Source organism: Odontesthes bonariensis, chromosome 2, assembly GCF_027942865.1.
Source record: "Odontesthes bonariensis isolate fOdoBon6 chromosome 2, fOdoBon6.hap1, whole genome shotgun sequence".
NCBI lineage: Eukaryota > Metazoa > Chordata > Actinopteri > Atheriniformes > Atherinopsidae > Odontesthes > Odontesthes bonariensis.
This window is the reverse complement of record NC_134507.1, coordinates 1,882,606-1,904,498: the sequence shown is the minus strand read 5'-3', so window position 1 is coordinate 1,904,498 and position 21,893 is coordinate 1,882,606. Positions and strand designations below refer to the sequence as shown.

General features: G+C 44.6%; 1 protein-coding gene across 4 annotated transcripts in view; it reads left to right on the top strand.

Annotated features, from left to right (window-relative positions):
- The window catches only part of LOC142388645 (echinoderm microtubule-associated protein-like 6), a 107,145-nt gene extending 95,271 nt beyond the window's left edge, over positions 1-11,874 (top strand). For all 4 annotated transcript variants that reach the window (XM_075474178.1, XM_075474161.1, XM_075474169.1 and 1 more), the window contains 9 exons: positions 837-994; positions 3,455-3,569; positions 3,649-3,837; positions 4,733-4,905; positions 5,039-5,201; positions 7,750-7,853; positions 7,947-8,100; positions 8,208-8,308; positions 10,355-11,874. In XM_075474178.1, the coding sequence (XP_075330293.1) occupies positions 837-994; positions 3,455-3,569; positions 3,649-3,837; positions 4,733-4,905; positions 5,039-5,201; positions 7,750-7,853; positions 7,947-8,100; positions 8,208-8,308; positions 10,355-10,379 (1,182 nt within the window). In that variant the 3' untranslated portion in view covers positions 10,380-11,874. The remainder of the gene's footprint in view (positions 1-836; positions 995-3,454; positions 3,570-3,648; positions 3,838-4,732; positions 4,906-5,038; positions 5,202-7,749; positions 7,854-7,946; positions 8,101-8,207; positions 8,309-10,354) is intronic.
- The last annotated feature ends 10,019 nt before the right edge of the window (positions 11,875-21,893 follow it).

The following is a 21,893-nucleotide window of genomic DNA, read 5'->3' as shown; positions in this document are numbered from 1 at the left end:
AGGCTCTGCCTCCCAAACTGGCAGCTGGTTCCACAGAGAGGGGCCTGATAACTGAAGGCTCTGCCTCCCAAACTGGCAGCTGGTTCCTCAGAGAGGGGCCTGATAACTGAAGGCTCTGCCTCCCAAACTGGCAGCTGGGTCCACAGAGAGGGGCCTGATAACTGAAGGCTCTGCCTCCCAAACTGGCAGCTGGGTCCACAGAGAGGGGCCTGATAACTGAAGGCTCTGCCTCCCAAACTGGCAGCTGGTTCCACAGAGAGGGGCCTGATAACTGAAGGCTCTGCCTCCCAAACTGGCAGCTGGGTCCACAGAGAGGGGCCTGATAACTGAAGGCTCTGCCTCCCAAACTGGCAGCTGGTTCCACAGAGAGGGGCCTGATAACTGAAGGCTCTGCCTCCCAAACTGGCAGCTGGTTCCACAGAGAGGGGCCTGATAACTGAAGGCTCTGCCTCCCAAACTGGCAGCTGGGTCCACAGAGAGGGGCCTGATAACTGAAGGCTCTGCCTCCCAAACTGGCAGCTGGGTCCACAGAGAGGGGCCTGATAACTGAAGGCTCTGCCTCCCAAACTGGCAGCTGGTTCCACAGAGAGGGGCCTGATAACTGAAGGCTCTGCCTCCCAAACTGGCAGCTGGTTCCACAGAGAGGGGCCTGATAACTGAAGGCCAAATATGTCACCTTTAAAAGCCAAGTTTCCCAGTCTGAAGCCCAAAGAAACAAAGGAGTTAGTTCTTCATGCAACCACAGAGGATCTAAAATGAACGAAACTGGCCTGAACTCAACTCTCTTCGATCCAGAAAGCTCCGAGCTGATTCCTTTATTACATTTCTTTCTGCAGAATAACCTGACGTTCACAGGCGCCATCAACGGGGACGTGTACGTGTGGCGAGATCACTACCTGCTGAGGGTGGTGGCGAAGGCTCACACGGGGCCGGTGTTCACCATGTACACCACGCTGAGGGACGGGCTCATCGTCACCGGGGGCAAAGAGCGACCGTGAGTTGGTTTCAGAGCTTAAATAATCTGATTTTGAGCTCATACTCAGAAAATGTACTCGGGTTAATGTTTCAGTCATTGGCTGTGTTCGAAACCGCCTACTATATACTGCATACTACATACTACATACTACATACTACATACTACATACTACATACTGCATACTGCATACTGCATACTGCATACTACATACTACATACTGCATACTACATACTGCATACTACATACTGCATACTGCATACTGCATACTGCATACTGCATACTACATACTGCATACTGCATACTGCATACTGCATACTACATACTGCATACTGCATACTACATACTGCATACTACATACTGCATACTGCATACTGCATACTGCATACTACATACTGCATACTACATATTGCATACTGCATACTGCATACTGCATACTACATACTGCATACTACATACTGCATACTACATACTGCATACTGCATACTGCATACTGCATACTACATACTGCATACTGCATACTGCATACTGCATACTACATACTACATACTGCATACTACATACTGCATACTACATACTGCATACTGCATACTGCATACTGCATACTACATACTACATACTACATACTGCATACTACATACTACATACTACATACTGCATACTACATACTACATACTACATACTACATACTGCATACTACATACTGCATACTACATACTGCATACTACATACTGCATACTGCATACTGCATACTGCATACTACATACTGCATACTGCATACTGCATACTGCATACTACATACTGCATACTACATACTGCATACTGCATACTGCATACTACATACTGCATACTGCATACTGCATACTACATACTGCATACTACATACTGCATACTGCATACTACATACTACATACTGCATACTGCATACTGCATACTGCATACTACATACTGCATACTGCATACTGCATACTGCATACTGCATACTACATACTGCATACTGCATACTGCATACTACATACTGCATACTGCATACTGCATACTGCATACTGCATACTGCATACTGCATACTGCATACTGCATACTGCATACTACATACTGCATACTGCATACTGCATACTACATACTGCATACTACATACTGCATACTACATACTGCATACTGCATACTGCATACTGCATACTACATACTGCATACTGCATACTGCATACTGCATACTACATACTGCATACTGCATACTACATACTGCATACTACATACTGCATACTGCATACTGCATACTACATACTACATACTGCATACTACATACTGCATACTACATACTGCATACTGCATACTGCATACTACATACTGCATACTGCATACTGCATACTAAATACTGCATACTGCATACTACATACTGCATAATACATACTACATACTGCATACTACATACTGCATACTACATACTGCATACTGCATACTACAAACTGCATACTGCATACTGCATACTGCATACTAAATACTACATACTGCATACTACATACTGCATAATACATACTACATACTGCATACTACATACTACATACTACATACTGCATACTACATACTGCATACTACATACTACATACTACATACTGCATACTGCATACTGCATACTACATACTGCATACTACATACTACATAGTGCATACTGCATACTACATACTACATACTGCATACTGCATACTACATACTACATACTGCATACTACATACTACATACTGCATACTACATACTGCATACTTCATACTACATACTGCATACTACATACTGCATACTACATACTGCATACTACATAATACATACTGCATACTGCATACTACATACTACATACTGCATTCTACATACTACATGCTGCATACTACATACTACATACTGCATACTACATACTTCCATACTGCATACTACATACTACATACTGCATACTGCATACTACATACTACATACTGCATACTGCATACTACATACTGCATACTACAATCTGCATACTACATACTGCATTCTACATACTACATACTGCATACTACATACTACATACTACATACTGCATACTACATACTGCATACTACATACTACATACTACATACTGCATACTGCATACTGCATACTACATACTACATACTGCATACTACATAATACATACTGCATACTGCATACTGCATACTACATACAACCTACCCTCATTGTAGCTAGCTTGAAACTGCCGTTTTGACAGGAAATGACGATCTGCGACGTCACGTTACGTTGCATCTTGGGTAGTTTGAGTATGAGTAGTAACCTCATGATGAATACTCAACATTTCGGAGAATCTAGTATGCATCCGGGAACTTAAAAAAAGTTAAAGTTAGTAGGATTAGTAGGAGTAGTATGCGGTTTGGAACACAGCCATTGTGGTGAATTATGTTGCGGTACTTTGTGGTTTTTGGAGGCAGAAATGTGTGTTTTGGTGTGTTTTGGCGTCAGGACGAAGGAGGGCGGAGCGGTGAAGCTCTGGGATCAGGAGATGAAACGCTGCCGGGCCTTTCAGCTGGAGACGGGGCAGCAGGTGGAGTGCGTCCGCTCCGTCTGCAGAGGCAAAGTACGAGTTTCTCTTTTTCATCTTCATCCTCCTTCCTCCGCCTTCCTCATCACGCCGGCTGCTGCTTGTCGTTCCTCAGGGTAAGATTCTGGTGGGGACGAAGGACGGGGAGATCATCGAGGTCGGGGAGAAGAACGCGGCGTCCAACCTGCTGCTGGACAGCCACACTCGGGGAGGAATCTGGGGCCTGGCTGCTCATCCCACCAAAGAGCTCAGCATCACCGCCAGCGATGACGCGACCATCAGACTCTGGGACCTCACAGACAAGGTGAGAACACATGAGCAGGTAGCACTCCGGGTGCTCTGGAGTTAGTCTGACTCCACATCTGTCCACATCTGTCCACTCCAAGAGGAAGAGGAGAATTCGCTCTTTTCTTTCTTTTAATCGGGAAATGAATGAGGGCTGGGCGAGTTAACTCGTTATTATAGCGTTAACTTGTTAATTATTTGACGCCGATAAATATTTTATCACGCATTAACGCAGGTTTTGTTGTTTGTTTTATTATTGTAAAAGTCTGTTGCTCACAGGCTTTTATTTTGTAAAAGTCTGCTGCTCACAAGCTTTTATTTTGTAAAAGTCTGCTGCTGTCTGCTGTGGAACAGGAAAAGAAAGTAATCGGCGGATCCACCAAACATGGAGAAGGGTACGGAACTTTTACTCGGCCATTTTCATGTTAAAGTTCTTCCAGACGGCGGAGTGGACAGAACCAAAGTCATCTGTAAACACTGCCAAGTTGAATTGTCTTCTCAGCGTAGTAGTTCCAGTCTAAAATATCACTTAAAGGCAAAACACACAACTGATAGCAGCAAGTCATTCAAGGAAACAGACAGTGGAGCGAGGCTTCTACATAAAAACTACAGAAAGATGCTGATGTTAAAAGTGTGTTTACACAACAAATGTTATGGCACTTTCATTCATATGGCAGCACATTTAAAATAAAGCTAAATGCTAACAGCTATACACTACTTTTGGATTCATTTTTGGATTCTGCGTACAAATGCGATTAATCGTGATTAAACAGGGCAATCATGTGATTAATTAGATTAAACATTTTAATCGTTGCCCAGCCCTAATATGAACAAATTTCCACTTTCGAAATGTTCAGGGATCCCAAGTCCTACTGTTCTCATGGTTTATTGTGTCTTTCCGTCCTTCTGCTCAGAAACTGCTGAACAAAGTGTGCGTGGGCCACGCCGCCCGCTGTGTGAGCTACAGCGCCGATGGGGAGATGCTGGCGGTGGGCATGAAGAACGGCGAGTTCCTTGTGCTCCTCGCCAACACTCTGAAGATGTGGGCAAAGAAGAGAGACCGAAGCGTCGCCCTTCAGGACATCCGGTAAGAGAAAGAGACACGAAAATGCTGCAGGAGACTCGGAAACAAACGTATTAATAATATTTAAACTAAATGAGTAAATAACAGTCGAAGGAGGAAGGATTTAAAGAGTGCTAATTTGAGTGAACTCGTGCAGCTTCAGCCCCGACCGGCGGCTGTTGGCGGTCGGTTCGGTGGAGAACACGGTGGACGTGTACGATGCGAGCGGAGGGCCGAGTCTGAACCGGCTGGTTTACTGCAGCAACATCCCAGCTTTCGTTCTGCAGCTGGACTTCTCTGCTGACAGCTGCTACATACAGGTACTCAGATTCTGTCCATCCACATGTAAAGGTGTGAATCCTCCAGCCAAAAGGTTCAACATTTAGTCAAACATCCCAACCAGGTGTTATATCTCTACACCTCCACAGGATCAGTTATAACAACTCCAGCTCATTAGCAGAGAAAGAAACTGTTCCAACAATATTCACCAGAGAAGGTCGACGACCAGAACTGTTGTTCAAAGGAGAGCAAAAGATACGTTAATATTCAGAATGAGACATTCTGAGACAGAACATTTGTTCACACATGTTCGTTATTACACATAAAATAGAATAGAATAGAAAAATACTTTATTCATCCCCAATGGGGGAAATTCAAATTAGTCAAGTAGCTCAAAAAATTATTAATATTTATAATGATTGTATATTAACAACAACAATAATAAACAATTCTAATAAAAATACTACTACTAACTAATAATAATAATAATAATAATAATAATAAATGACTAAATAAATAAAATTTAAAAATCAATCAATCAATTTGAGAAGAACTCAGCGGTCACTGTTAAAAAGCCTTCTGGCTGTGGGGACAAAGGACCTCCTGAACCTCTCAGTCCTGCCAGGATGCTGTGGAGAGGATGTTTATTGCGATGTTTATTTGTTTATTTGTGTTTAAAAGCAGATTAATTCACACACACATAAACACTTACAGGAGAACACGTGTCTTACATGTTCATAGAAGTGCATCCAGCATGTGTTCATACACAGGCCCACATCTTCCTACATCTTCATCCATCTGTTCTCCATGCCTGCTTCATCTTCTGCAGATTATCTGAGCTTCTATTGGCTGATGGGCGGGGTCACCCCAGGTCACCCCGGGGCAGTTCCACAGTGCATCGCAGGGCAACACATGTAGGCACATACTTCCATGAACGCGTGTTGATATGTGACCAGAGCTGTTCTAACTTCAGTCAGACACTCAGGCTGTGTTCGAAACCACCTACTACATACTAAATACTACATACTACATACTACATACTGCATACTACATACTACATACTTCCATACTGCATACTACATACTACATACTGCATACTACATACTACATACTTCCATACTGCATACTACATACTACATACTACATACTGCATACTGCATACTCCATACTACATACTACATACTTCCATACTGCATACTACATACTACATACTACATACTCCATACTACATACTACATACTACATACTTCCATACTGCATACTACATACTACATACTACATACTACATACTGCATACTACATACTACATACTCCATACTACATACTACATACTACATACTACATACTTCCATACTGCATACTACATACTACATACTGCATACTACATACTAAATACTACATACTACATACTACATACTACATACTGCATACTACATACTACATACTTCCATACTGCATACTACATACTACAAACTATATACTACATACTACATACTACATACTACATACTAAATACTTCCATACTGCATACTACATACTACATACTATATACTACATACTACATACTACATACTACATACTGCATACTACATACTACATACTTCCATACTGCATACTACATACTACATACTGCATACTACATACTACATACTACAAACTATATACTACATACTACATACTACATACTACATACTAAATACTTCCATACTCCATACTACATACTACATACTATATACTGCATACTACATACTACATACTACATACTTCCATACTTCCATACTGCATACTACATACTACATACTATATACTACATACTACATACTACATACTGCATACTACATACTACATACTTCCATACTGCATACTACATACTACATACTGCATACTGCATACTACATACTACATACTCCATACTACATACTACATACTACATACTACATACTCATCGATCAGACAGTATGCAGAGCGTTTACCCACAATGCATTTCGCTCCTGCCCGAGCCGAAATCAGCCGGCCTGAAGCTGATTTCCCTTAAGCTCTAAACTCTGTAAACTTTAGCAACATTTGAAACATTTTCAGGTGAGAAAGTAGTCGTTTAGATCCCCAACGTGTTGAAAACCTGACAAAATACCGGCTATTTACAACTTTGTTCCCACCAATTCGGCGCTACTAAAGCTAGCCGCAGTGAGCAACGCACTTCCGGTTATTTTCACAAAATAAAATACCCGTTGCCTTTTATCATAGGGAAAGCCATTACCATACAATTGGTGCTTTTGTTTTGAAAACAGGAAGTGAACCTACCCTCGTTGTAGCTAGCTTGAAACTGCCGTTTTGACAGGAAATGACGATCGGTGACGTCACGTTACGTTGCATCTTGGGTAGTTTGAGTATGAGTAGTAACCTCATGATGCATACCCAACATTTCAGAGAATCTAGTATGCATCCGGGAACTTCTCGCTTACTCAAACTCGCATACTAACTCAGAAAGTCAGGATGAGTAGTAGGAGAAGTATGCGGTTTGGAACACAGCCTCAGAGGCTTCTTAAAACAATCAGGAGCCCAACACCAACATGCAGCTGCTGTTTCCAGGTGTCCTCCGGAGCCTACATGCGGCAGGTGTTTGAGGTTCCTTCGGGGAAGCTGCTGAGCGATCAGAGTGCCATCGACAGAATCACCTGGGCCACGTGGACGAGGTAACGCCTTCCTGTGAGCTGCTGTGCAGCTGCTGCTGTACAGGTGAGTTCACCTTCCTTCCTGATCAGAGTCTCACGCTGTCTCCTCCTCAGCATCCTGGGAGATGAAGTTTTGGGAATTTGGCCTCGAAATGCTGACAAAGCTGACGTGAACTGTGCGTGCGTGTCTCACACTGGCCTGAACATCGTCACCGGTGACGACTTCGGAGTGGTCAAGCTGTTGGACTTCCCCTGCACAGAGAAGTTTGTGAGTTTCCTGGGAGAAGCTGAGAGCTCCACGAGCTTCCTGTGCCGCTGTTTAAGATCCTCTGTGGGTCTCGGCCAAGCTCAGACCAAACGTTTTTCTCGTTTCAGGCCAAACACAAGCGCTACCTCGGCCACTCGGCTCACGTGACCAACATCCGCTTCTCCCACGACGACAAATACGTGATCAGCACAGGAGGAGACGACTGCAGGTAAACCGACCAGCTCGACCTCTGAGCCATTTCTGTAGAAGAGCTCCGGAGCAGCAAACACAACACAGAAGGAACAAATACACATTTCACTCACTTCACACATTTCTTCCTTCCACATAAATACGTGTTCACAGCTTAAAGGGATGGTTCATCTCTTTTTTTATTTTTATTTTTATTTTAAGCACTTTATTTATAGACCTTTTTCAATTTACAGAACACAAAACAAAGGCCAAAAAAAAAAATGTCCAATGTAAATATCTTCTTAAACATGTAAACTCACATATACAATATGTGTACTTTCAATCCAAAAAAATAAATAAAAAAAAATGTTCTTACATCTGCACATTTCTAGTTACATGGATGCACTCATACTCACGCACTCAAGCACACATAAATATATCCATACTTATACATACAAAAGCATGCACACATATACACATGTACCCATATATAAGTGCATACTCACAAGTACTTATGCATCCGATCCACCCAAAAGTAGAAAATGGATAAATAAATAAACACCTAGCATATGTAGGCTCTCATAAAGTACATTCCTGCACAGAAGACATGACGGGGAAATCCTATCTGTTACATAGATCCAGCTGGTCATTCTATATATGCAAAGGGATAGTTTGACATGAAGCTGTGTAACATCCCATATCAGCAACATCATTTATGAACATCTTCTTACCCCCTGCTGCGTCCTGTGAGCAGAGTTCCAGCCTCGTTTTGGTGTTGATGAAGGTAGTCCGGCTAGTTGGCTGGGGTTTAAAAAATAAAGCATTTTGCTTCTCAAAACAATATGCGTTCAGCAGAGTAATACATTTGCATCACAAAATGGTTCTCCAGGAAAAAGTCAGACCTCACAATCTCTTGGCCCTATTTTCTCTCCGTTCGTATCACTGCCTGCTGTGCAGACCATGCAGACCGAAGTGCAGACCGAGCAGTCCCCTGCTTCCGAGCAGCAAACATGTAACAGGCGCGGCTGTCACCAGTAGGGCTGCAGCGATACACTAATCTCACGATACACGATATTCAGCCAACGATACGATTGGATACGATTGGATACGATTCAATAAGATTCGATACGATACGATACGATTCGATACCATACGATTCGATACCATACGATTCGATACCATACGATTTGATACCATACGATTCAATACGATTCGATACCATACGATTCGATACCATGCGATTCGATACCATACGATACCACACGATACCATACCATACCATACGATTCAATACGATTCGATTCGATACCATACGATTCGATACCATACCATACCATACCATACGATGCGATAAGATTCGATACCATACGATACGATTCGATACGATACGATTCGATATGATACGATTCAATACGATACGATTCGATACCATACGATTTGATACCATACCATACGATACGATTCGATACCATACGATACCATACCATACCATACGATTCAATACGGGTCGATACCATACGATTCGATACCATACGATTTGATACGATACGATTTGATACGATACGATTTGATACGATTTGATACGATACGATACGATTCGATACGATACGATTCGATACGATACGATTCGATACGATTTGATACACTTACATCATTTTCTGGGGGGAAAAAAGGGACAGTGTGATTTGACATGAATCGTCGCTGATTGGACCGGTGGTCCGACCTTTGAACCGGAAGGACAACACCACCAGACAAACAGAAACAAACGAACACTTTATGCACTTTATAACATTTTTAGTTTGATTTAAAAAAATAAAAATAAAAAAATCGATACTTTGTCGGGAAACGAAATATCGATATATATATCGCAGTATCGATAAAATTGCTCAGCCCTAGTCGGCAGGCGGCAGCAGGCAGTGATACGAAGGGAGAGAAAATAGTGCCAAGCGATTGTGAAGTCTGACTTTTTCCTGGAGAACGATTTTGGCTGCTTTAACACTGAGCAGGAACCCTGTGGATCGGTGAAAACAGTATTTTAAAGGCACTGGAGAAGTTTCACGGCACTGTTTGTGCTTGTTTGTTTCAGCGTGTTTGTGTGGAAGTGTCTGTAAACGTTGGGATCTGAAGCGCCTTAACAGCACCACAAGTGGATCCAGTCGACTCGGAGTCTGCGCCACACGCCCAGCCGATGTTTACAGTCTGTTCTGGCGGCTTCACCGGGAAACTGCAGCGCCCCCCCGGAGGTGGAGCACGGTTCACATCTGGGAGGGAGCCGATGGCAGAAAACGGGAACTTTCTATGTGGTTAACCCTGCACACTGATCTTTGAGCAGGCCTTCACGTGCGCAGCAGCTTCACGTGCGTGCCGTTCTCCGGTTCATTTCTGTGCTAATCTGCACTCTGTTTACAAACCTGCTCCTTCGCCTCATCAGTTCACTCACGTGCACGCAGAACGCCACGTGCTGCTGACCGTTCCAAGGCAACAGGTGAAACGGGTGAGGAGGAGGTCACATGACTCACAGATGCCCGAGCTGAAACCTGCCTCACGTCCACCTCCTCCTGCCCACCGCTGGGAACATCTGTAGATGTCAGAGAAGTCCCAAAAAGCTGCTGTTTTCCACAAAAACTAAATAGAAATCAGAATTAAAACTGTCACAAATTAACTGAAAACACATTAAATCAGTAAAGATTATTTATGAAGCCGGCAGTCACAGAGCGCTGAACAGCAAAGTGGAATAAAATTAATCAGAAAAGTTCAGAATCAAAACAGAATCAAGTTCAGACGCAGAGTTAAAAACAGCTCCAGAGCTCAACTAAAAGGCTTTTTAGTGCTTTTTAAACAACGAACAAAGTCTGAAGACGACGAGCAAAGACTCTAACACCGATCCTAAAATCTGCCCGGAGCCAAAGTAAAGACAGCTAGGACGAGTTAGTAGTCTGCACGCAGCTTTGTGTAAAGATAAAAGAGGATTTATCCAAGAACAGTGACAGAAACACACAAAGAACTTTCTTTAGTTCAGACTTAGAAATGTTCCGGGAACCAGAGTCGAAACTCAAAGAGGAGTCGGTTATTGTGCCGAGAGTCCCAACGTTGGACCGAGCAGCTGAACACAGAGTGAGCGACTGATTTTAGGATCTAATTCAGAAACGCTGAGGCCTAACAGACACAGCCGAGTATCATCTGCATAGAAGTGAATGTCAGAGAAGAAGAGAAGGCATAATGATGGGAGAAAATAATAATGGACTCAGGACTGAACCACAGGTTAAAGAGGCGGTTATCTCTGGGTTTCAGGTGGTTATCTCTGGGTTTCAGGTGGTTATCTCTGGGTTTCAGATGGTTATCTCTGGGTGGGTTTCAGGTGGTTATCTCTGGGTTTCAGATGGTTATCTCTGGGTGGGTTTCAGGTGGTTATCTCTGGGTTTCAGGTGGTTATCTCTGGGTTTCAGATGGTTATCTCTGGGTTTCAGGTGGTTATCTCTGGGTTTCAGGCGGTTATCTCTGGGTTTCAGATGGTTATCTCTGGGTTTCAGATGGTTATCTCTGGGTTTCAGTTGGTTATCTCTGGGTTTCAGTTGGTTATCTCTGGGTTTCAGGTGGTTATCTCTGGGTTTCAGATGGTTATCTCTGGGTTTCAGGTGGTTATCTCTGGGTTTCAGGTGGTTATCTCTGGGTTTCAGGTGGTTATCTCTGGGTTTCAGGCGGTTATCTCTGGGTTTCAGGTGGTTATCTCTGGGTTTCAGGTGGTTATCTCTGGGTGGGTTTCAGGTGGTTATCTCTGGGTGGGTTTCAGGTGGTTATCTCTGGGTGGGTTTCAGGTGGTTATCTCTGGGTTTCAGGCGGTTATCTCTGAGTTTCAGATGGTTATCTCTGGGTTTCAGGTGGTTATCTCTGGGTTTCAGATGGTTATCTCTGGGTTTCAGGTGGTTATCTCTGGGTTTCAGATGGTTATCTCTGGGTTTCAGGTGGTTATCTCTGGGTTTCAGGTGGTTATCTCTGGGTTTCAGGTGGTTATCTCTGGGTTTCAGATGGTTATCTCTGGGTTTCAGGTGGTTATCTCTGGGTGGGTTTCAGGTGGTTATTTCTGGGTGGGTTTCAGATGGTTATCTCTGGGTTTCAGATGGTTATCTCTGGGTTTCAGGTGGTTATCTCTGGGTGGGTTTCAGATGGTTATCTCTGGGTTTCAGGTGGTTATCTCTGGGTTTCAGATGGTTATCTCTGGGTTTCAGATGGTTATCTCTGGGTTTCAGATGGTTATTTCTGGGTTTCAGGTGGTTATCTCTGGGTTTCAGGTGGTTATTTCTGGGTTTCAGATGGTTATCTCTGGGTTTCAGGTGGTTATCTCTGGGTTTCAGATGGTTATCTCTGGGTGGGTTTCAGATGGTTATCTCTGGGTTTCAGGTGGTTATCTCTGGGTTTCAGATCGTTATTTCTGGGTTTCAGGTGGTTATCTCTGGGTTTCAGATGGTTATCTCTGGGTTTCAGATGGTTATCTCTGGGTTTCAGATGGTTATCTCTGGGTTTCAGGTGGTTATCTCTGGGTTTCAGATGGTTATCTCTGGGTTTTAGGTGGTTATCTCTGGGTTTCAGATGGTTATCTCTGGGTTTCAGGCGATTATCTCTTGGTTTCAGGTGGTTATCTCTGGGTTTCAGGCGATTATCTCTGGGTTTCAGATGGTTATCTCTGGGTTTTAGGTGGTTATCTCTGGGTTTCAGGTGGTTATCTCTGGGTGGGTTTCAGGTGGTTATCTCTGGGTTTCAGATGGTTATCTCTGGGTTTCAGATGGTTATCTCTGGGTTTCAGATGGTTATCTCTGGGTTTCAGGTGGTTATCTCTGGGTTTCAGATGGTTATCTCTGGGTTTTAGGTGGTTATCTCTGGGTTTCAGATGGTTATCTCTGGGTTTCAGGCGATTATCTCTTGGTTTCAGGCGGTTATCTCTGGGTTTCAGGCGATTATCTCTGGGTTTCAGATGGTTATCTCTGGGTTTTAGGTGGTTATCTCTGGGTTTCAGATGGTTATCTCTGGGTGGGTTTCAGGTGGTTATCTCTGGGTTTCAGGTGGTTATCTCTGGGTTTCAGATGGTTATCTCTGGGTTTCAGTTGGTTATCTCTGGGTGGGTTTCAGGTGGTTATCTCTGGGTTTCAGATGGTTATCTCTGGGTTTCAGGTGGTTATCTCTGGGTTTCAGATGGTTATCTCTGGGTTTCAGTTGGTTATCTCTGGGTGGGTTTCAGGTGGTTATCTCTGGGTTTCAGGCGGTTATCTCTGGGTTTCAGGTGGTTATCTCTGGGTTTCAGATGGTTATCTCTGGGTTTCAGGTGGTTATCTCTGGGTTTCAGATGGTTATCTCTGGGTGGGTTTCAGATGGTTATCTCTGGGTTTCAGATGGTTATCTCTGGGTTTCAGATGGTTATCTCTGGGTTTCAGGTGGTTATCTCTGGGTTTCAGGTGGTTATCTCTGGGTTTCAGGTGGTTATCTCTGGGTTTCAGGTGGTTATCTCTGGGTTTCAGATGGTTATCTCTGGGTGGGTTTCAGGTGGTTATCTCTGGGTTTCAGATGGTTATCTCTGGGTTTCAGGTGGTTATCTCTGGGTTTCAGGTGGTTATCTCTGGGTTTCAGATGGTTATCTCTGGGTTTCAGGTGGTTATCTCTGGGTTTCAGGCGGTTATCTCTGGGTTTCAGATGGTTATCTCTGGGTTTCAGATGGTTATCTCTGGGTTTCAGTTGGTTATCTCTGGGTTTCAGTTGGTTATCTCTGGGTTTCAGGTGGTTATCTCTGGGTTTCAGATGGTTATCTCTGGGTTTCAGGTGGTTATCTCTGGGTTTCAGGTGGTTATCTCTGGGTTTCAGGTGGTTATCTCTGGGTTTCAGGCGGTTATCTCTGGGTTTCAGGTGGTTATCTCTGGGTTTCAGGTGGTTATCTCTGGGTGGGTTTCAGGTGGTTATCTCTGGGTGGGTTTCAGGTGGTTATCTCTGGGTGGGTTTCAGGTGGTTATCTCTGGGTTTCAGGCGGTTATCTCTGAGTTTCAGATGGTTATCTCTGGGTTTCAGGTGGTTATCTCTGGGTTTCAGATGGTTATCTCTGGGTTTCAGATGGTTATCTCTGGGTTTCAGGTGGTTATCTCTGGGTTTCAGATGGTTATCTCTGGGTTTCAGGTGGTTATCTCTGGGTTTCAGGTGGTTATCTCTGGGTTTCAGGTGGTTATCTCTGGGTTTCAGATGGTTATCTCTGGGTTTCAGGTGGTTATCTCTGGGTGGGTTTCAGGTGGTTATTTCTGGGTGGGTTTCAGATGGTTATCTCTGGGTTTCAGATGGTTATCTCTGGGTTTCAGGTGGTTATCTCTGGGTGGGTTTCAGATGGTTATCTCTGGGTTTCAGGTGGTTATCTCTGGGTTTCAGATGGTTATCTCTGGGTTTCAGATGGTTATCTCTGGGTTTCAGATGGTTATTTCTGGGTTTCAGGTGGTTATCTCTGGGTTTCAGGTGGTTATTTCTGGGTTTCAGATGGTTATCTCTGGGTTTCAGGTGGTTATCTCTGGGTTTCAGATGGTTATCTCTGGGTGGGTTTCAGATGGTTATCTCTGGGTTTCAGGTGGTTATCTCTGGGTTTCAGATCGTTATTTCTGGGTTTCAGGTGGTTATCTCTGGGTTTCAGATGGTTATCTCTGGGTTTCAGATGGTTATCTCTGGGTTTCAGATGGTTATCTCTGGGTTTCAGGTGGTTATCTCTGGGTTTCAGATGGTTATCTCTGGGTTTTAGGTGGTTATCTCTGGGTTTCAGATGGTTATCTCTGGGTTTCAGGCGATTATCTCTTGGTTTCAGGTGGTTATCTCTGGGTTTCAGGCGATTATCTCTGGGTTTCAGATGGTTATCTCTGGGTTTTAGGTGGTTATCTCTGGGTTTCAGATGGTTATCTCTGGGTGGGTTTCAGGTGGTTATCTCTGGGTTTCAGATGGTTATCTCTGGGTTTCAGATGGTTATCTCTGGGTTTCAGATGGTTATCTCTGGGTTTCAGGTGGTTATCTCTGGGTTTCAGATGGTTATCTCTGGGTTTTAGGTGGTTATCTCTGGGTTTCAGATGGTTATCTCTGGGTTTCAGGCGATTATCTCTTGGTTTCAGGCGGTTATCTCTGGGTTTCAGGCGATTATCTCTGGGTTTCAGATGGTTATCTCTGGGTTTTAGGTGGTTATCTCTGGGTTTCAGATGGTTATCTCTAGGTGGGTTTCAGGTGGTTATCTCTGGGTTTCAGGTGGTTATCTCTGGGTTTCAGATGGTTATCTCTGGGTTTCAGGTGGTTATCTCTGGGTTTCAGATGGTTATCTCTGGGTTTCAGTTGGTTATCTCTGGGTGGGTTTCAGGTGGTTATCTCTGGGTTTCAGATGGTTATCTCTGGGTTTCAGATGGTTATCTCTGGGTTTCAGTTGGTTATCTCTGGGTGGGTTTCAGGTGGTTATCTCTGGGTTTCAGGCGGTTATCTCTGGGTTTCAGGTGGTTATCTCTGGGTTTCAGATGGTTATCTCTGGGTTTCAGGTGGTTATCTCTGGGTTTCAGATGGTTATCTCTGGGTGGGTTTCAGATGGTTATCTCTGGGTGGGTTTCAGATGGTTATCTCTGGGTTTCAGGTGGTTATCTCTGGGTTTCAGGTGGTTACCTCTGGGTTTCAGGTGGTTATCTCTGGGTTTCAGGTGGTTATCTCTGGGTGGGTTTCAGGTGGTTATCTCTGGGTTTCAGGTGGTTATCTCTGGGTTTCAGGTGGTTATCTCTGGGTGGGTTTCAGATGGTTATCTCTGGGTTTCTGGTGGTTACCTCTGGGTTTCAGATGGTTATCTCTGGGTTTCAGTTGGTTATCTCTGGGTGGGTTTCAGGTGGTTATCTCTGGGTTTCAGATGGTTATCTCTGGGTTTCAGATGGTTATCTCTGGGTTTCAGGTGGTTATCTCTGGGTGGGTTTCAGGTGGTTATCTCTGGGTTTCAGATGGTTATCTCTGGGTGGGTTTCAGATGGTTATCTCTGGGTTTCAGATGGTTATCTCTGGGTGGGTTTCAGGTGGTTATCTCTGGGTTTCAGATGGTTATCTCTGGGTTTCAGATGGTTATCTCTGGGTTTCAGGTGGTTATCTCTGGGTTTCAGATGGTTATCTCTGGGTTTCAGATGGTTATCTCTGGGTTTCAGGTGGTTATCTCTGGGTTTCAGATGGTTATCTCTGGGTTTCAGATGGTTATCTCTGGGTTTCAGGTGGTTATCTCTGGGTGGGTTTCAGATGGTTATCTCTGGGTTTCAGGTGGTTACCTCTGGGTTTCAGTTGGTTATCTCTGGGTGGGTTTCAGGTGGTTACCTCTGGGTTTCAGATGGTTATCTCTGGGTGGGTTTCAGATGGTTATCTCTGGGTTTCAGGTGGTTACCTCTGGGTTTCAGATGGTTATCTCTGGGTTTCAGTTGGTTATCTCTGGGTGGGTTTCAGGTGGTTATCTCTGGGTTTCAGTTGGTTATCTCTGGGTGGGTTTCAGGTGGTTATCTCTGGGTTTCAGTTGGTTATCTCTGGGTGGGTTTCAGGTGGTTACCTCTGGGTTTCAGATGGTTATCTCTGGGTGGGTTTCAGATGGTTATCTCTGGGTTTCAGGTGGTTACCTCTGGGTTTCAGATGGTTATCTCTGGGTTTCAGGTGGTTATCTCTGGGTGGGTTTCAGATGGTTATCTCTGGGTGGCTTTCAGATGGTTATCTCTGGGTTTCAGATGGTTATCTCTGGGTGGGTTTCAGGTGGTTATCTGGGTTTCAGATGGTTATCTCTGGGTTTCAGGTGGTTATCTCTGGGTTTCAGGTGGTTATCTCTGGGTTTCAGATGGTTATCTCTGGGTTTCAGGTGGTTATCTCTGGGTTTCAGGTGGTTATCTCTGGGTTTCAGATGGTTATCTCTGGGTTTCAGGTGGTTATATCTGGGTTTCAGGTGGTTATCTCTGGGTTTCAGGTGGTTATCTCTGGGTTTCAGGTGGTTATCTCTGGGTTTCAGATGGTTATCTCTGGGTTTCAGGTGGTTATCTCTGGGTTTCAGGTGGTTATCTCTGGGTTTCAGATGGTTATCTCTGGGTTTCAGGTGGTTATCTCTGGGTTTCAGGTGGTTATCTCTGGGTTTCAGGTGGTTATCTCTGGGTGGGTTTCAGATGGTTATCACTGGGTTTCAGATGGTTATCTCTGGGTTTCAGGCGGTTATCTCTGAGTTTCAGATGGTTATCTCTGGGTTTCAGATGGTTATCTCTGGGTTTCAGGCGGTTATCTCTGAGTTTCAGGTGGTTATCGCTGGGTTTCAGGTGATTATCTCTGGGTTTCAGATGGTTATCTCTGGGTGGGTTTCAGATGGTTATCACTGGGTTTCAGATGGTTATCTCTGGGTTTCAGGCGGTTATCTCTGAGTTTCAGATGGTTATCTCTGGGTTTCAGATGGTTATCTCTGGGTTTCAGGTGGTTATCTCTGGGTGGGTTTCAGATGGTTATCTCTGGGTTTCAGGTGGTTATCTCTGGGTTTCAGATGGTTATCTCTGGGTTTCAGCTGGTTATCTCTGGGTGGGTTTCAGGTGGTTATATCTGGGTTTCAGGTGGTTATCTCTGGGTTTCAGGTGGTTATCTCTGGGTTTCAGGTGGTTATCTCTGGGTTTCAGATGGTTATCTCAGGGTTTCAGATGGTTATCTCTGGGTTTCAGATGGTTATCTCTGGGTTTCAGATGGTTATCTCTGGGTTTCAGGTGGTTATCTCTGGGTTTCAGGTGGTTATCTCTGGGTTTCAGGTGGTTATCTCTGGGTTTCAGGTGGTTATCTCTGGGTTTCAGGTGGTTATCTCTGGGTTTCAGGTGGCTATCTCTGGGTTTCAGATGGTTATCTCTGGGTTTCAGGTGGTTATCTCTGGGTGGGTTTCAGATGGTTATCTCTGGGTTTCAGGTGGTTATCTCTGGGTGGGTTTCAGGTGGTTATCTCTTGGTTTCAGATGGTTATCTCTGGGTTTCAGGTGGTTATCTCTGGGTTTCAGATGGTTATCTCTGGGTTTCAGATGGTTATCTCTGGGTTTCAGATGGTTATCTCTGGGTTTCAGGTGGTTATCTCTGGGTTTCAGATGGTTATCTCTGGGTTTCAGTTGGTTATCTCTGGGTGGGTTTCAGGTGGTTATCTCTGGGTTTCAGATGGTTATCTCTGGGTTTCAGGTGGTTATCTCTGGGTTTCAGGTGGTTATCTCTGGGTTTCAGGTGGTTATCTCTGGGTTTCAGGTGGTTATCTCTGGGTTTCAGATGGTTATCTCTGGGTTTCAGATGGTTATCTCTGGGTTTCAGGTGGTTCTCTCTGGGTTTCAGGTGGTTATGTCTGGGTTTCAGATAGTTATCTCTGGGTTTCAGGTGGTTATCTCTGGGTTTCAGGCGATTATCTCTGGGTTTCAGGTGGTTATCTCTGGGTTTCAGATGGTTATCTCTGGGTTTCAGCTGGTTATCTCTGGGTTTCAGATGGTTATCTCTGGGTTTCAGCTGGTTATCTCTGGGTTTCAGGTGGTTATCTCTGGGTTTCAGGCGATTATCTCTGGGTTTCAGGTGGTTATCTCTGGGTTTCAGATGGTTATCTCTGGGTTTCAGGTGGTTATCCCTGGGTTTCAGATGGTTATCTCTGGGTTTCAGGTGGTTATCTCTGGGTTTCAGGTGGTTATCTCTGGGTTTCAGGTGGTTATCTCTGGGTTTCAGATGGTTATCTCTGGGTTTCAGATGGTTATCTCTGGGTTTCAGGTGGTTATCTCTGGGTTTCAGTTGGTTATCTCTGGGTTTCAGGTGGTTATCTCTGGGTTTCAGGCGATTATCTCTGGGTTTCAGATGATTATCTCTGGTTTTCAGGCTGGTTTCACGAAGGAAAACGGATGCTGACCAGATGTAGATCCTGCTCTCAGAGCACTCAGAGCTTTAATATTGATTTAATTATGACTCTTTGGTTCAGGAAAGATGAGGGAAGGCGTCTGGGATCAATGATTGTGAGACCAGCTTATTCTGAGCTGTGATGCGTCTGTAAAATTTTCAGATGTTTTATCTGCAGCTTTTCAAGCTTTTCAGGGAGTGAAGATTCTAGGAAAACTCACTCTGACTTCCTTCTCATTTCTCTGAGGTCCGCCTCAGATTATATATATTTGTTTGGTATAAAACTGCATATTGATGTGTTATTTTTATTATAAAATGTTTACTTGTTTGTTAGAGGAAATATTAAAACAGGGACCTTAAAGGAAATTAGATGACGTCAGAAGAAAACAGTGAGAAAAGTCTCCTAAAACACACTGAACATTAAAAAAAATGTGTTCTAACAAGGTGAAGCAGGGTTGAAGTATTAGAACTTAATCAAAATGATCTTTTTGTTATTAAAATCCAATAAACAGATGAAAACTGACACCAAACTAAATATAAAACCCTCAAAAAAATCCAAAGATGAACCTAAATAAAGACGTTCACACTCGTAATAAAGAAGCAGAAGAAGAAGAATCCGTCACTCATCTTCGTGGTGATCAGAGCTCGTTTCGGCTCCTTTAAACAATTCTATTTATTTTTATGAAAACAGCATCTTGTTATTAAATGATCGGTTCGATGCAACACTGGACTCAGTTTTATGTTTCCAGGAGTTTTTTTGTTGGTTACAGAAGTAGAAACAAAGAGCATCATCACACTTAAGTGCCTTCCTGGATCTTTCCACCTGTGTTTGTTTCATTACTTTGGACGGGGAGGGAGTTTCACGCGCTGCTTTCTCTGTTTTCATGCATACTCGACTTATTTCGGACTGTCTGGTGCTACACTGAGAATGTTCATCCTGAACGGACAGAAAAAAAGGCATTTTTTTGCTTTTGCTGCTGCTTTTCGTTTTAAAGAAACATCCAAAGCATCGTGATCGTAAAACCACACAGCAAGAAGAATATCTATGTTATTTATGCCTGATGTTACGTGTGGATGAGTTTTCTGTGCTGAATATTAACTGTTGTGAAAAGTCTGTTTGTGTAAAGATGAATAAAAGAAAAATAATGATGTTACACCTGATTTATGGATTTATTTTCAGTCTGAATCTGATGAGAAGATGACAATAAAAGCGTCTTTGAACAGAGACGTGAAGCTCCATCTGATGGATGTCTCCAGACATCCGTGGAGACAAAGGGTGGAGGCAAAGGGTGGAGGCAAAGGATGGAGGCAAAGGATGGAGGCAAAGGGTGGAGGCAAAGGGTGGAGATGCCAAGGGGAGGCAAAGGATGGAGGCAAAGGGTGGAGGCAAAGGGTGGAGATGCCAAGGGGAGGCAAAGGATGGAGGGAAAGGGTGGAGGCAAAGGATGGAGGCAAAGGGTGGAGATGCCAAGGGGAGGCAAAGGATGGAGGCAAAGGGTGGAGGCAAAGGGTGGAGGCAAAGGATGGAGGCAAAGGGTGGAGATGCCAAGGGGAGGCGAAGGATGGAGGCAAAGGGTGGAGGCAAAGGATGGAGGCAAAGGATGGAGGCAAAGGGTGGAGATGCCAAGGGGAGGCAAAGGGTGGAGATGCCAAGGGGAGGCAAAGGGTGGAGATACCAAGGGGAGGCAAATTATGGAGGCAAAGGATGGAGGCAAAGGGTGGAGGCAAAGGATGGAGGCAAAGGATGGAGGCAAAGGGTGGAGGCAAAGGATGGAGGCAAAGGATGGAGGCAAAGGGTGGAGATGCCAAAGGGAGGCAAAGGGTGGAGATACCAAGGGGAGGCAAATTATGGAGGCAAAGGATGGAGGCAAAGGGTGGAGGCAAAGGATGGAGGCAAAGGATGGAGGCAAAGGGTGGAGGCAAAGGGTGGAGGCAAAGGATGGAGGCAAATTATGGAGACAAAGGGTGGAGGCAAAGGGTGGAGGCAAAGGATGGAGGCAAAGGATGGAGGCAAAGGGTGGAGGCAAAGGGTGGAGATGCCAAGGGGAGGCAAAGGATGGAGGCAAAGGGTGGAGGCAAAGGGTGGAGATGCCAAGGGGAGGCAAAGGATGGAGGGAAAGGGTGGAGGCAAAGGATGGAGGCAAAGGGTGGAGATGCCAAGGGGAGGCAAAGGATGGAGGCAAAGGGTGGAGGCAAAGGGTGGAGGCAAAGGATGGAGGCAAAGGGTGGAGATGCCAAGGGGAGGCAAAGGATGGAGGCAAAGGGTGGAGGCAAAGGATGGAGGCAAAGGATGGAGGCAAAGGGTGGAGATGCCAAGGGGAGGCAAAGGGTGGAGATGCCAAGGGGAGGCAAAGGGTGGAGATACCAAGGGGAGGCAAATTATGGAGGCAAAGGATGGAGGCAAAGGGTGGAGGCAAAGGATGGAGGCAAAGGATGGAGGCAAAGGATGGAGGCAAAGGGTGGAGGCAAAGGATGGAGGCAAAGGATGGAGGCAAAGGGTGGAGATGCCAAAGGGAGGCAAATTATGGAGGCAAAGGATGGAGGCAAAGGGTGGAGGCAAAGGATGGAGGCAAAGGATGGAGGCAAAGGGTGGAGGCAAAGGGTGGAGGCAAAGGATGGAGGCAAAGGATGGAGGCAAAGGATGGAGGCAAAGGGTGGAGATGCCAAGGGGAGGCAAAGGGTGGAGATACCAAGGGGAGGCAAAAGGTGGAGGCAAAGGGTGGAGAAAAAGGGTGGAGATGCC